The 13615-nt window shown below is 36.1% G+C and overlaps 1 protein-coding gene across 2 annotated transcripts in view; it reads right to left on the bottom strand.

The window, feature by feature from the left end:
• si:ch211-246m6.5 (von Willebrand factor D and EGF domain-containing protein) overlaps positions 1–13615 on the bottom strand; it is a 51823-nt gene that overhangs the window by 34875 nt on the left and 3333 nt on the right. For both annotated transcript variants that reach the window (XM_056758568.1, XM_056758569.1), the window contains exons 2-10: positions 11399–11583; positions 10715–10943; positions 9582–9647; positions 9244–9476; positions 7783–7872; positions 7463–7604; positions 7077–7294; positions 5285–5358; positions 2066–2342 (exon numbers count right to left, since the gene is read on the bottom strand). In XM_056758568.1, the coding sequence (XP_056614546.1) occupies positions 2066–2342; positions 5285–5358; positions 7077–7294; positions 7463–7604; positions 7783–7872; positions 9244–9476; positions 9582–9647; positions 10715–10943; positions 11399–11583 (1514 nt within the window). The remainder of the gene's footprint in view (positions 1–2065; positions 2343–5284; positions 5359–7076; positions 7295–7462; positions 7605–7782; positions 7873–9243; positions 9477–9581; positions 9648–10714; positions 10944–11398; positions 11584–13615) is intronic.

Below are 13615 nucleotides of genomic sequence, written 5' to 3' on the forward strand. Positions count from 1 at the left end.
CACGTGTATTTCAGCTTAACACTTAAAATTAAAATATATTATTAAAAAATATAAATACACGACCATAAAGGTTAAACGTGATTTAACGTGAGATTGGAAACTATTTCTGTTGTCTAGATACAGTTGTAGATTTACAGAAGCAAAGAGATGTAGATGTTTTTTCCTGTGAAGTGCTCAAGTAAAATCAATGTTTTATTTGAACTGTCTGCAATTGAACAAAGACAGAACAATGCATGTACACCCAGGGGTGCCGCCAGAAATTCTGGGCCCTATGGAAACCAAAATTTCTGGGCCCCCTACATTTTTTACAGATAAAATTTAACCCAATAAACATTCCCTGTATACTTAAAAAAAAGATAATTAGCACATTGCATAGTTAAAATGTTTAACGATGAGTACAAAGCCTACAAAAACAAGAAACAAATATAGAAATATGTACTTGTTTACATAAAAGGGAGAACATTTATTATCTCAATTGCATTTGCAAGCACAACAGAACATGATGTACACATATTGACATATACTTTACATGAACAAGCTTCAGCTGGGTCAAACTGCTCAATCAGGAAACATCAGCTACAGTAGAGACACGTTTTATTCAATTTTATATAATTTTTTTCTGGGGCATTTTATTCATATTAAGAACGTCAAGTTTGACAGCATCGATCGTAGCAGCAGCACTGTCACTTCACAGAACACACGACACACACCGGCAAACTGATTTTGTAATTTTTGAAGCGTGTAGATTACTTTTTGTTTTGCAAAGTTATCATCATGTGGCGAACACAGTAGATAAGACGTGTTTAGAGGCTAAAATTTTCGCGAAGTTTCGCGCTCAGGCTCACCTTGTTCGGCTGATTAAGACGGGGACGTGGGACGTGGGGGAAGGAGGACGTGGGTGTGCAGCAGCCGCTGATTCTGTGTTCATAATTCAGTAATTATTTTAATAAGCTAGCTAGATAAAAGCAGGTCATGTAGCAACAAAAATAAGTTTTGGAATACAGGATTAGGTCAAGCTACCTTTCTTTTTGAAAAACTGTGTGACATACTGTCGACTTTGGCGTTCTCTGTCTTCTCTTTCCTTCTTTTCTTAACGTTTTTGATGCCCTGACTTTTCATGTGACATGTCTGCGTGTGTCACTGTCTGCGCTGCATCATAACAAGTCCAATTAACAAAAGACGCTACACTATTGATCGTAGCTCGGACAGCGCAGGTGGAATGAACCATTGTGAGGGAGCAGGGAGGGGTGTGACTGAAACAGTAAATACATTATTTGTTTTTTAAATATTAAATCTATCGTCAAAACGGACAAAATACACATTTAGTGCACGAGGGCCCCTAGCACATTTAATGTATGTATAAAAAAGAAAAGAAATAGGAAAATAAAAAGGGGGTCTGCTCTTCTGGGCCCTAAATCAGGCTGGGCCCTTAGAATCGTCCTAACCTTCCACCCCTTTACGGCGCCCATGTGTACACCCGGCTATCAATTTTAAACTAAACAATATGATAGATGCTAAAATATTTCGTTTCCATGCATAACCAGGCCCTATCAAGTTTCATAAATCTTGATAAATATAGCCATCACGGAACACTTGCCTATTCAAAGTGTGTCACTATGCAACAATGGCAACATCTGCTATGCTGACAGATCTAAAGTCTTTGGAGACCAAACGCTTTCACATTCTTGGCAGGGTAAAATCTTCTTTTTCAAACAGATGAGATCTGTGTTTACTTTTCAGACAATTCCACACAGAGCCTGACAATCCGCCTGTCCTAAATATGAACAATATACAGTTCGCAGTAAGCGTGGAAAAGATTTTCAAATACACATTATAATTTTCTTCAAATCAAAATCATATCAAATCCCTTTATTATCACTCAACCATATACACAGGTGCAACAGTAGGTGAAAAAGGTCTTTAGGCGTCTAAATGTGTTTAGTCTGATTTAATATCTATCAGGCTGAAACATCTTTTTTATTTTCACTGCAAAGTATTCTACATTTAATATCGTAATCATACATTTCATATTAAAACCTCTAGACATATTTTCATTGAGCCCTACCGTGATCTTCTTTCCCTGGTGTGTCTCTTGGATCTTTAATTGACCGGTTGTGAACGCTGTCAAGGCCTTGAGAGATAATTGGGGACGTGTCTCACGCAACTGTCCGTCGCACATGTCAAAGGTCACGACCTCATTGCCCTCCCGAGCGGCTACTCCGCAGGTACAAGCCGTGCTGTAGTGTCGACTCCCACAATCCCACTGTCTGGTGTGGACCTCGAAATTACGCTTTGTGCTTTTGTAAAGCAAAAACGTGCCCGTCTGCTGGTTCTCGTATCGCCTAGAAAGAAAAATATGCATTCAGTTTTTGTTTAGCACTTTGCTTATATCAGAGATTGTTATGTAGTTTACTTTTTTTTTTACAAGATTTAATTTGTTTTGCCTTACAAAAATATATATTTTTATTTTTTAGACGATCCCGGTAAAAAACTGTAATTTCCCGTAAAAAAACAGCCAAGAGATCACTTAGATCAGTCTTGGAAAGGTGTGAAAAACGGTGAACCAGTTTAACCCGAGTTCCGATGTTTCTGCAGAGAGAGAACCAGCTTGGCCAAGCAGTTAGATCAGCAAGACCAGCAATAACCAGCTTAGACCAGAATCCAGCCCAAGTCAGTTTTTTGCCGCGATTACAGCAGATGAGATTCACAAACTTCAATACGCCTACTTTAAACATGACCTTTAAAGAAAACACACATGCACAGGCAACATCTCAAAGGACCACTTGAACTTAATAGCAGAAAGAAAGAAAGAAAGAAGACACAGAACGAGAAAGTTTATACGAAATGAACGGCAAGATAAAAAGAGCAAGAAACCAAAGTACAGAAAGATATTTGTAATTTCCCGTGAGGTATTTCGCAGCACAGATTTCGTTTTATCAAACGCACATCATTTGCTTCGAAGGTGACCGCGACACTTATTTCTCCTTGTGCTGTAAACACACATAGCTTGTCTAAACACAAATCCCCTCAGTATAGAGCATGTTTAGATCCATATCTAGAGTCCACACGGACCTCTCTTCCTAAGGAAACTGTAGCGCGGAGAAGGCATTTGTCAAGAACGTTTGTGCTAATGGGGACAGTTTCCGTATGCTTCTATAAAGATACATCCGCCAGGCCGAGTTTCAAAGAGTTCAGAGTCTTCCGACTGATGTATGTGTGGCACGATCATAAAATCCATAGTGACCTTTACATTCCTGCCTCATTACCTCAAATGTACTATTTGAGTGACTGTCGTGTAAAACGTCACATGATTCAGGTAGAAATAATCACAGGCGATTTAGAAGCGTTCAAATTTGTCCAGTGTAAATGTCAAGAAAGAAAGATGATGAAAAGAACTAAAAATATATTAAAAAAAGAGAATGAGGAACAAACAATGCAACAACAAAAGAACCAACATATGAAAAGCTCTCTCTCATTAAACGGCAAATTAAATGAGTTTGTAATGCCATTTTGCTGTGTACTAAACCTATTCACTACTCCATCAATGTTTCATGACAAATCGCTATATATCCTTGTTTAAAATGTTCTGCAAGATGCAGTTTCTTTCCAAAACGCTATTAAGTGCCGAGCCTGTTTTTAGCCTAATTGCAATATGTCCTCTCGACCAATCAGAATTTGCTCGTTAGTGGTATTTGTATTCGTGTTATTTTTAAATTGTTTGTTTGTGGGGGAAAATATTGAAACATGAAATTGAAAATATTTATTTTATTTTACCATTTAGTTTGTTACTATTTATTTTATTTGTCTGTTATTCATTTCATGCATTTGCATTTATTTGATTTATATTGATTTATAGTATATAGTAGATAGTAGAGTCCCTGATGTCATATGTTGCATGTTCTCTTGTTTGTTTGTTTTTAAAAAGAAATAAACCACATTTTTTTTTAAAAAAGGATGGATTTGTAGCGTTTTGAAAAAAATAAAAATAAACTTTGAATTTATAATCAACAATATTGTTGTTTCATTAAGCAATCATTGTTTAACATGTTCAGACTGAGCCAACAGACCATTTTAACAGGATAAATTGAATATTAACAAAATGTATGGCTCTAGGTAAAAAAAAAAGTAATTTTCATGAAAACTATTAAAATGGATTTATAGCGTTTTGGAAAAGAGCTCTTCATATATGTCTGCCAAAAAGGCATAAATGCGTCTGCCAAATGCATAAATGTAAATATGTTAGAAATAATCGAAGGCGATTTGGCATTCAAATTTGTCCAGTTTAAATGTCAAGAAAGTAACGAAGGAAAGAAGGAAAGAAAGAAAGAACGGAAGGAAGGAGGAACGGAAGGTAGGAGGTAAGAAAGAAAGAAAGAAACAACAACAAAATGAAAAAATATGAGAGGACCAAACCAAGGAAAAAAACAAAAACAATAAAAACTAAGTTTGACACAAAAATACAAAAGAAACAAAAAAAAAACAATGACAGTAAAAAGCAAGTAAAAAACAAAGAAAAAACAAGAAAACAAGAAAAAAACAAAACAAGAAATTATACAAAGAATGACGCATTTAAAGGTGCAGTTTTTAATTTACATCAGCCACTAGCGTTGCATTTTAGATTTGCAACAAATCGCTCAGTCCAAACATGACGGTGGCCACCACAGTACAAAAATATGTTGACGCAGGGAAGTTGCATGCGGGCATCAGAAAGACTGTAGAAAGAGAGCCGTCTTATTTATTACATAAAATATAGGGCTGTGGATTTTAAGGATAAAAGTCAGGCAGGAGCTAGTACCTGCGGTAGTATTATAAAGTCTTTCCATCAGAGATGCGTTAGGACCCACGGTACTAAGGCTTTTAGCAGAGATACTCATAGATATCTATGGAGAAACTTTCCAGCAGAGAGTTGTTGGAGAGAAAGATCGTCTTAAAATTGCTTTGATTCGGATCAGTATGTGAGTAACGTTGTACAAAACATGGCGGCGAATTCAATGTATGTCGGGCCGCTCCGTGTCTAGATATAAACAGCTTATTCTAAGGAATCAGAAAAATAACAGTTCATTATGTAAGGTCTTTATACACCTCTGAAGAATTAGTTTTGTAAATTGTATTGCATTTCAGTCAATAGATCCTCCATAAAACCAAGTATTGTTCCTTTAATGGAAGAAACTAGGAATCAAACAACTCAAATAAACAACTCAAAACACAAATAAGCAAGAAAAAGAAAGTAACACACACGTAAAGCATAGAACACAGAACAAGGAGTATAATGCAAATGTTTTACCTGCCATCAAATGTAATGATGTGTGGATCTGTCAGGGAGTAACAGGTAGCCGTGGGGACATCTTGAACTGTGATCTACAAGAAAAACATGTTTAAAAACTACCAAAAGCACAACGACATTTGTATACAATATAAATAAACTAATACATAAATTAAGTTGTCATTGTTGAGAAATCTTTCAGCTGGTAGCTAACAGAGCCATGCTAACCAACAGGTACAAAGTGTTAGCCCCGCCCCCAACCTCACGCCATTAGTTAAGACACTAACAGACCATACTGCTGAGTGATGCCAGAAAGTATTTTGACTTAAAAACAAAATACACAAAACATACCAGGGGTTCTGCAATCCTCTCAAAACACACAAAAATCACAGTTTACACATTATTTAGTGAAGCCGTGACAGCATCAACCTAATTATAAAGCAGCCAAGTATAGTGTCTTAGCATTATTAAAGGGCACCGAGGGGCTTTTATGTTTACAGGTAATACAGATGGTGGTCTGGGGCCGGGAATGACACGTTATTTAAGAGAACTGCCGGTGTGTGTTTACGTAATTTTTTCTTGCGAATTCTCGCATTCTTGTGTGTTCATGCAGTGCCTGGCTTATTACAGAGAGTCCTGTTGCTTTCAGCAGGGGGCAATTATAGAAGTTCTGAGGATGAGTCACAGTATATATTGGACTTGAGTTCACTTCTACAGTGATGGTGTCTTGGAAAGAAGTTAAATACAAATAGCTTATGCAATATTGCAGATACAACACTGTTCAAATATTTGAGCAAACTTACATATACTATTGCTATATGTGTATTACAAGCATAAACAACAACTACTACTAATGATACTAATAATAAAAATAGTTATAGTAAAACTACAAATTTAAATATTGATAATAATAGTCTTAGCAATATAATAGAAACTCATCAAAACAGGAAAAATAATAATAATTGGGAATTGTGACAAAAAAAGGATAAATAAATGAATGAATAGGTAAAAATAAAGTTCTAAAAACTATTGTATAACCTTCAATCTTTGCATAAAATTTTAAAAATATAATTTTACGGTTTCTTGAGGCATCATGCTTAAAATGTCCATCTATTTTGGTCTTTCATTCTGCGTTTCATCATTATTAGTCCAAATCATCCATTGCAAAAGCATTTTCAATAACTTAAATATTGTTTTGATATGAAACAAACTAACACATTTGTACTAAATCATCGCTTCTGTCCTCCTGAAACCTTATATCTCCATATTTTTTTATCTTTATTTTATGCCGTAAATCACTATTATTAGACACCCTTTATGTTTGTCGCCTGGTTTTTGCGAATATCTAACCAATAAAAGTATTCGAAAGTGCTTGCCAGAGCACAAATAAAGTATTTAATCATTTAAAACGTACAGTGTTCTCTCCATTTCCTGAAAAACAGCGAATTTAAACATCTGGGGTTTTGTAAGCACTGCGACGATATTTAAAAAAGCACGTAAGCAGATAAAATGTTTTTTAAGATCGCGAGAAACATTCGACTAAAGTGAGCATTGACTGAACACTATTGTATCAACACGCACACACACATATACACTACCGTATGCAAACAAACATATGTATTCTGTATATACATATTTGTTTTTATTTATTAACCGTAAACCAATGCTATTTGCCCTAGAAGACATTTCAAAGGTGCCTTTGTGTTGCATCAAACTTAAGAAATTAGCATTCTCCGTCAAATACAAAACCGCTCAGGCGACTAATATAATATTTTCGGATGCGTGCTAAAATACATTGGGTAGTTTGGCTAACCTTCAGTGCAGTGGGGTTGTAACCTCTCCAAAGGCGAGGACTGCCTTGAGCGGGCTGGGCGGAAAGGAGGCTGACCCGATTTCCGTCCTTAGTGAAATCTGTGACGGCGGTGACAGTCACGGTTCCCTGAGCGCAGACGTTGTTACGGCAGGGCTGGGACATGAGCTCCACATGGCAGGATGACAGAGCCACATTCGGGACCTCCGCAACGACATTGTCTGAAATGTTAAAACATAGTGGTGGTTGTGAAAAAACACAACTGAACTTTAAAACAAAGAGAAATGTCTCCGAGGGAAAGAGATGTGATGTGCATACTGTCAATTTTAAAACCTCTATGCCTAAAACGTATTTTGTAGAAACAAAACTGCACATAAAGAAATACACACCGGAGTCATATATGTTAAGAGCAAGCGACACTTTGCACCGCCGGCTGTGCTCGAACCCGTGGCAGGCAATAGGGACTGTGCTGTGTACAGCCACGTCGTGTTTCTTGGCATCCTCGCGTATGTGCAGAACATCTGGAACAAACTGCAGACAAATTCTAGATCAGTCGGCCCCGTGCACATCTCATATCATCAATCTCACTGCTCCCTTAATGATGTTTGCAATTTTGTAATATGTATTTAGGTGATAATCGTAACTTCGAGCATTGTGTGCGACGCATGATCTGTCACAATTATGAATAATGCGTTATAATACGATTTACCTTGACTCCTGCGAAAAACCCGGCGCTCTCTTTTGGGGTCGAGTGGGAGCTGGAGGAGTTTGGGAGGAACGTGGAGACGCTGCAGGAAAACTGTCAATCAAAGCATACTGTTACCAAGGTCATGCTGAGGGAAGCCACAAGGGTCATAATGCAAATGATTGAAAAAAACATCCTTTCTGTCGGTCACGTGTGTGTGTATTTTTTGTTTGTCTGTTCTTCTGTGAATTCACCACCTGTACAGTATATGTGGGCTTGTGTGTGTCCAGCTGTTACACGCTTAACAGAACTTCTCAACCCAAACCAGACCTGTGCCGTTTCATTTTCAATCTGGGGGCCTCTGTGAGGGACACATGGAGTTTAAAACACCTCGAGCTCCAAAGCACGACTCTTAATCGAGATTCATTGTGTTGTGATTCACATCAAAACAAACGAAACAGGAAGCGTCAACCAAGAGTCAAACAATCAACTTCGAAACATCTCTTATGTTATTTATGGTTTGATTACATTCGTGACCTCGGTCTGACCTTTCCTCCACCCTGACCCAGTTTAACTTCCGCTGGAACGTATTAGGAACTCACGCTAAAGGTCGAAGTTCAACCCTACCGAATGCCTTCTGTCTACACGGTATAAGCAACTCTTTCAGTCTAAGGCTGTTGAGAACTGAGTTTGAGATGTCTGGAGTACATTAGGCCACAGATGAATTTTTTTTTAAAACCAGGATATTAAACAGAGTTGCTGGTTTTCCAGAGGGGTCACATATTTTGGATTATTTATTATCTAACATAATATAAAATTAAGTCAAACATGCCTTGTTGTCAATTATGGCCTTGTTTAAATGACTGATATTGCATGTATAGATTATTTTACATATAAAGACTTTATTTTAAGTTTATAATATATTTTAAGATTATTTTAAGCAGAATTCTTTCAAATTTAACAAAATAAATAAAAATATGAAATTTTATTTTAAAATAGATTCAATTTTGCAAGTTTTAAATTAAGTTTAAGAAGAACTCTTGAAATGTATAAAAATAATAAATAGAAATATGAAATATTATTTTAAGCAAGTTTTACATTTTCAATCTTTAAATTAAGTTTATTTTAAGAAAGACTCTTGAAATTTATCAAAATTATTAAAAATGTGAATATAGAATAAAAAGTTTTAAGTTTTAAGTTTTAAATTAAATTTAGGATTATTTTAAATAGAATTCTTGTTATTTATCAAGATAAATAAAAACCAAAATATGAATTTTAGAACATTAATATGCAAATAATTTTGGACCAATCAGATTTCTCTATGGACAGGACAACCTATTGAAATTTAAAATATGAAAACATTATTGTTTTTTATATTCCTATTAAAATTAACAACCAAATTACTGAAAAGTGTTGGTAATTGATCTGTCCCGGTCAAATCTACATTGTAGGTGAACTTCGCATTTTCTCTTCATGTTCTTTTACCGTTTCTCCAAGTCTGAAATGAACTCCATCCATCTCTACCATCGAGTACAGTCTGGTCGTTGTGTCTCGTCTGAGCTCCACCTTCATATTGTTGGAAGTGTACCGTCCCCACACCACCAGATACCCCACCGGACGGCTGAACGCCACCCCGACATGGGAACATCGCAGATGAACGCTACTTCCCACTAGTTCAGGGGTCACCACGGGTTTTGAAGTTAGTGAAGGAAGGTTCGCTTCATGGACAATAACAAAACAAAGTCAACGATAAAATAGAAAACAAACAGGGATGCAAGAAATCGAAATATACTGTAAAACAAATTAAATGTTAAAAACTGTACCTGCACATACACCATTGACTTCAGTTTCACCAGGTGGGCAGAATTTGGGTGTGTACTGTGAGACAACTAAAAAACAACACAAAGACAGACTCAAAAACGTTCAGTTTGGTTAATTCGTGTGTAGTCATAGTTACAAGATTTATAATAAGACAAAGTGAAGTTTTGTCAAACAATCCCATAATACTTAAGTTATTCTTATCTCGACACGTTGGGGAACTATCGCATAATTTATTACGTTTGCTCGAGGTTAATATGTCAATTTAAACAATGCACAGTGCTTGCCAAAACTGTGAAACAAAAATGATCTTCTCCTTCCTGTAGCTGCCACGTAAATGTCATAAATCTGTGAAACATTGTTACATAAATCCAGTAATCTGATTTGCTTTGCCTGCAGGTCTTCAGTCACCAAACATCGACCCAAAGCTACAAATGACCCGATCGCTTTTGCACATGGTTGATGACAGTCATTTATACGCTTGAGGAGATGTTTGTAGGATTGGGAAAGAAACATGGCAGAAGAAAGTGAAATATTGATCACAGCGAGCTGTTCGGTCCACGTTACAGATGAGACGGCAATGGTTTTCAGTTCATTGGGCTGTTGAACAGGGTACAACAACAGACTTCCTATATTGATGACCCAAAAAGTCGCACTCTGTATTTTAGTACTTTAAATGTGTTTAACACAACTTACCTACACTTTCAATTTAAAAATATAATAAAATGTAATATTAATTTAATATAATGTACTAATCTCTATAATATAAAAATGTGACATACTATAAAAATATAAAGTATGTCTATATTGCTGTTCTTATTTTATTTATTAGGGGAAAAGAGAAAAAACTATTGCATTTTATTGTTTACATAACTTAACATTTATATAAAATATTAAATATACAATTTAAGAAACACTCCTACAGAATATATTACAGTAATAAAAAGTCACTTAATATGCAAATTTGGTTTTCTGTTGATTTTGGCAGGGATTGGAGTGTAAATGTGAAATCAACCCTTTTTCGTAACATTCGCACAAAAGCAAATACCATTGGCACACAAACAGTTCTTCAGATTTTAGGGTTTGTGTTTGGAATGCAGTAAAAACTACAATCAGCACATGAGATTTGTAATCACACCTTCTGCGCAGTATCCCATGCACCCTTGCGTGGGCTGCAGGTGGTACAGCAGGAACTCCCCACAGTTTCGGACAGAGATAGGTATCCTGAAAAGGCAGCAGTCTTTGGTGCTTCCATGGAAAAACTGCCACGTAGCACAAGCTGAAAGTCTCTTGACCTCTCCGGGCCTGGGAAGAGAGCTGTCTTTAAGAGACAACCACACCGGAGCCTGAGTACCACAGCGGTTCATCTGAAAATACACAGAAACAAGAGACAACTTCATCAAATATCTTTAATTTCCATATTACGGCGGAATGCCAGGATTATATTTTAGCTCAGAAAAGTGGGAAATTATCAATAAAATGATAAAAATATTATAACATCACAGTATGTTCATTTTACACTTAACAACCTATTTCTGATATCAAAAAAATATTTAAATAATTAGAAATTAATTTGAACAAAGATTGTAATTTACATACAATTTAAATACATGTAAATAAATAATAACAAATATATTTCTCATGCAAATTGTATGGATATAAAAGTCCTCCAGCGGAGACATTCTCCATTTTAAAGGTGTCTTGAGGTCACTTTGGAGTCAAAAATTTATGAGACCCCTAAACTGAACCAAGTGCGAAACCTACCCTAACTCCTTTCAAATGCAATAGGACCTAAAACTTGTGGTACCATCCTCCCCCTCACCTCAACACAGCGGGTCGGCATTTCCGCAGGTTTACTGTTTATGGTGAAGCGGTACCATCCGGCTGGGAGCGTATGGTCACAGATCAGATCCTGTATTGCTGTGTTCTGAAGTTCTGTGGAGTCAAAGTCGACGCTCCGATATGCGTTCCGCAGGGTCCTGTGCCCGCCCGGATAACACTCGGGAGCTGCGAGGAACCAAGGACATTTTCATATTCATATAGAATTTAAAACAACCTTTCGGCAAAGACAAAAGATCAGCGCTGAGAAGATGGCAATCGAACCAAAAGCTCAAAACGGTTTAGCCATGGTAAAAATTACACATCTTCATCGGACACCTTTGTTGCTCCTAACTTTGCAAGTGTCTGAGAATTCTGTCTGAGATATCAGAGGCCCGTCTGACAACGTGTGGGTCTCAAACAGAGGGACTAAAATAGATGTGTGACTTTCAGGTTAAAATCGTTTTAATCCCCTGCCGTTTCTTTAGACAGCACATCTGCAACCTCTTACCCTTCCCCGTCCTGTATCTCAGCGCTGAAGTGGGTCGGATGTCACGTTTACAGCTAATTACGAGAGGGAGAGAGCAAAAGTCTTGTTTCACCATTTCTAGATATACCCCTGAGGCTAACAGTACGCCGGTAATCCTTTAATGCTCTCCCTGAAGATGCTAACAGAATATTTTGTCATGCACTCTCTCTGTCAGTGCATTTGAGAAGTTCAGGCAAGACACGTACGAAATAGCATAGACTAAACAGATAAAGTCATTTGAAACTATCAAATGAGTTTCAGATGGCTAATAGTATTTTGGAATATTTTGACTGGAAACAACCAAGGAAAAGTATAAAACCAACAAACAGAAAACATTATGACGGAGCAAAACAAAATGACTGAACAAATAAATCAAAACAAATGTTTAATCAAAACAAATGACAAAGCAAAACTCGGTAACTTAACAAATAAAACAAAACAAATGACTGAAAAAAAGACTGCAGTCCTTTTGAAAACTTGTGTCTCCATATTTAAGGACTTTAATTTTTTGCCATAAATCATTATTATTATATTCACCCTTTATGTTTGTCACTGGGTTTTGCTAATATCTAACCAATAAAAAAGTATTAAAAAGTGCTTGTCAACTTTTACAACACTGTATTATACCATTTAAGAAGTACAGTGTTTTTTCACTTTTCCCGAATAACAAAATAACAAATTTGGATAAGAAAGGACAGCAATGATAAAAAAACAAAAAAGAGCACATAACTTTACAAATAAAACTAAGAAAAAACAAAACAATAACAAAACAGCAAAACAAAAGACTAAGGAAAACCAAATGACTGAACAAATGAAACAAAAGAAATGACTAACAAATAAAATGAAACAAATTAATAACAAATAAAACAAAACAAAAAAATGTCTAAGCAAAACACATGACTGAACAAACCAAAATGTCTCAAGCCTAGCAAAGCAAATGACTGAACAAACCAAGATGACAGAACAAAGAAAACAAAACAAATATTTAAGCAAAACAAATGACTAAAAACAAAATGGTTGAAGAAATAAACAAAAAAAACTGAAAAAACAACTAAAACAAATGACTAAGCAAAAAAAAACAGAACAGCAAAACAAATGACTAAACAAATGTCTAAGCAAAGCAAATGACTGAACAAAACAAAATTACTGGACAAATACAGTAAAACCGACTGAACAAAGAAAACAAATTAATTAACAAAACAAAATCTAAAAGCAATTAAAAAAAACACAATGATTTAAATATTTCTTCTGTACTACAGGCTTTCAAAATAAATCAAAATCTCTAGAAAGATAATATCTTAACCTGCCAGGTGATAAAACTGGTTAAAACATTTCTTTAGATCAAATGACCCGTGTCAAATCTAAAGAATATTAAAAAATCATTCAGATACAAAAATCTGGTTGAAATTCCCAAATGTTCACTTATAGGGTCTCTCAAACGGTGTTCAAAAGAGCATGTTTAGTGTAATCACTTGAAAGTCGTCCTCACCAAAGTCAAGGCAGATGACCTTTGACCTTTCTGGGACTTTGCGGCACATCTCTTCTTTAATCCTATCTGTTTTTAAAACAGAATGATGACAAGGGTGGACTCGCAAGGCTTTCCACCCCGCTGGAGCTCTGATGAGCTCATGTCTCGACCGGTTCAGAGACCATAATGCCTTTCTCTTTCCCGCCTAATTCGGGGATCATTAC

This window comes from Triplophysa dalaica, chromosome 10 (genome assembly GCF_015846415.1).
Source record: "Triplophysa dalaica isolate WHDGS20190420 chromosome 10, ASM1584641v1, whole genome shotgun sequence".
Classification (NCBI taxonomy): domain Eukaryota; kingdom Metazoa; phylum Chordata; class Actinopteri; order Cypriniformes; family Nemacheilidae; genus Triplophysa; species Triplophysa dalaica.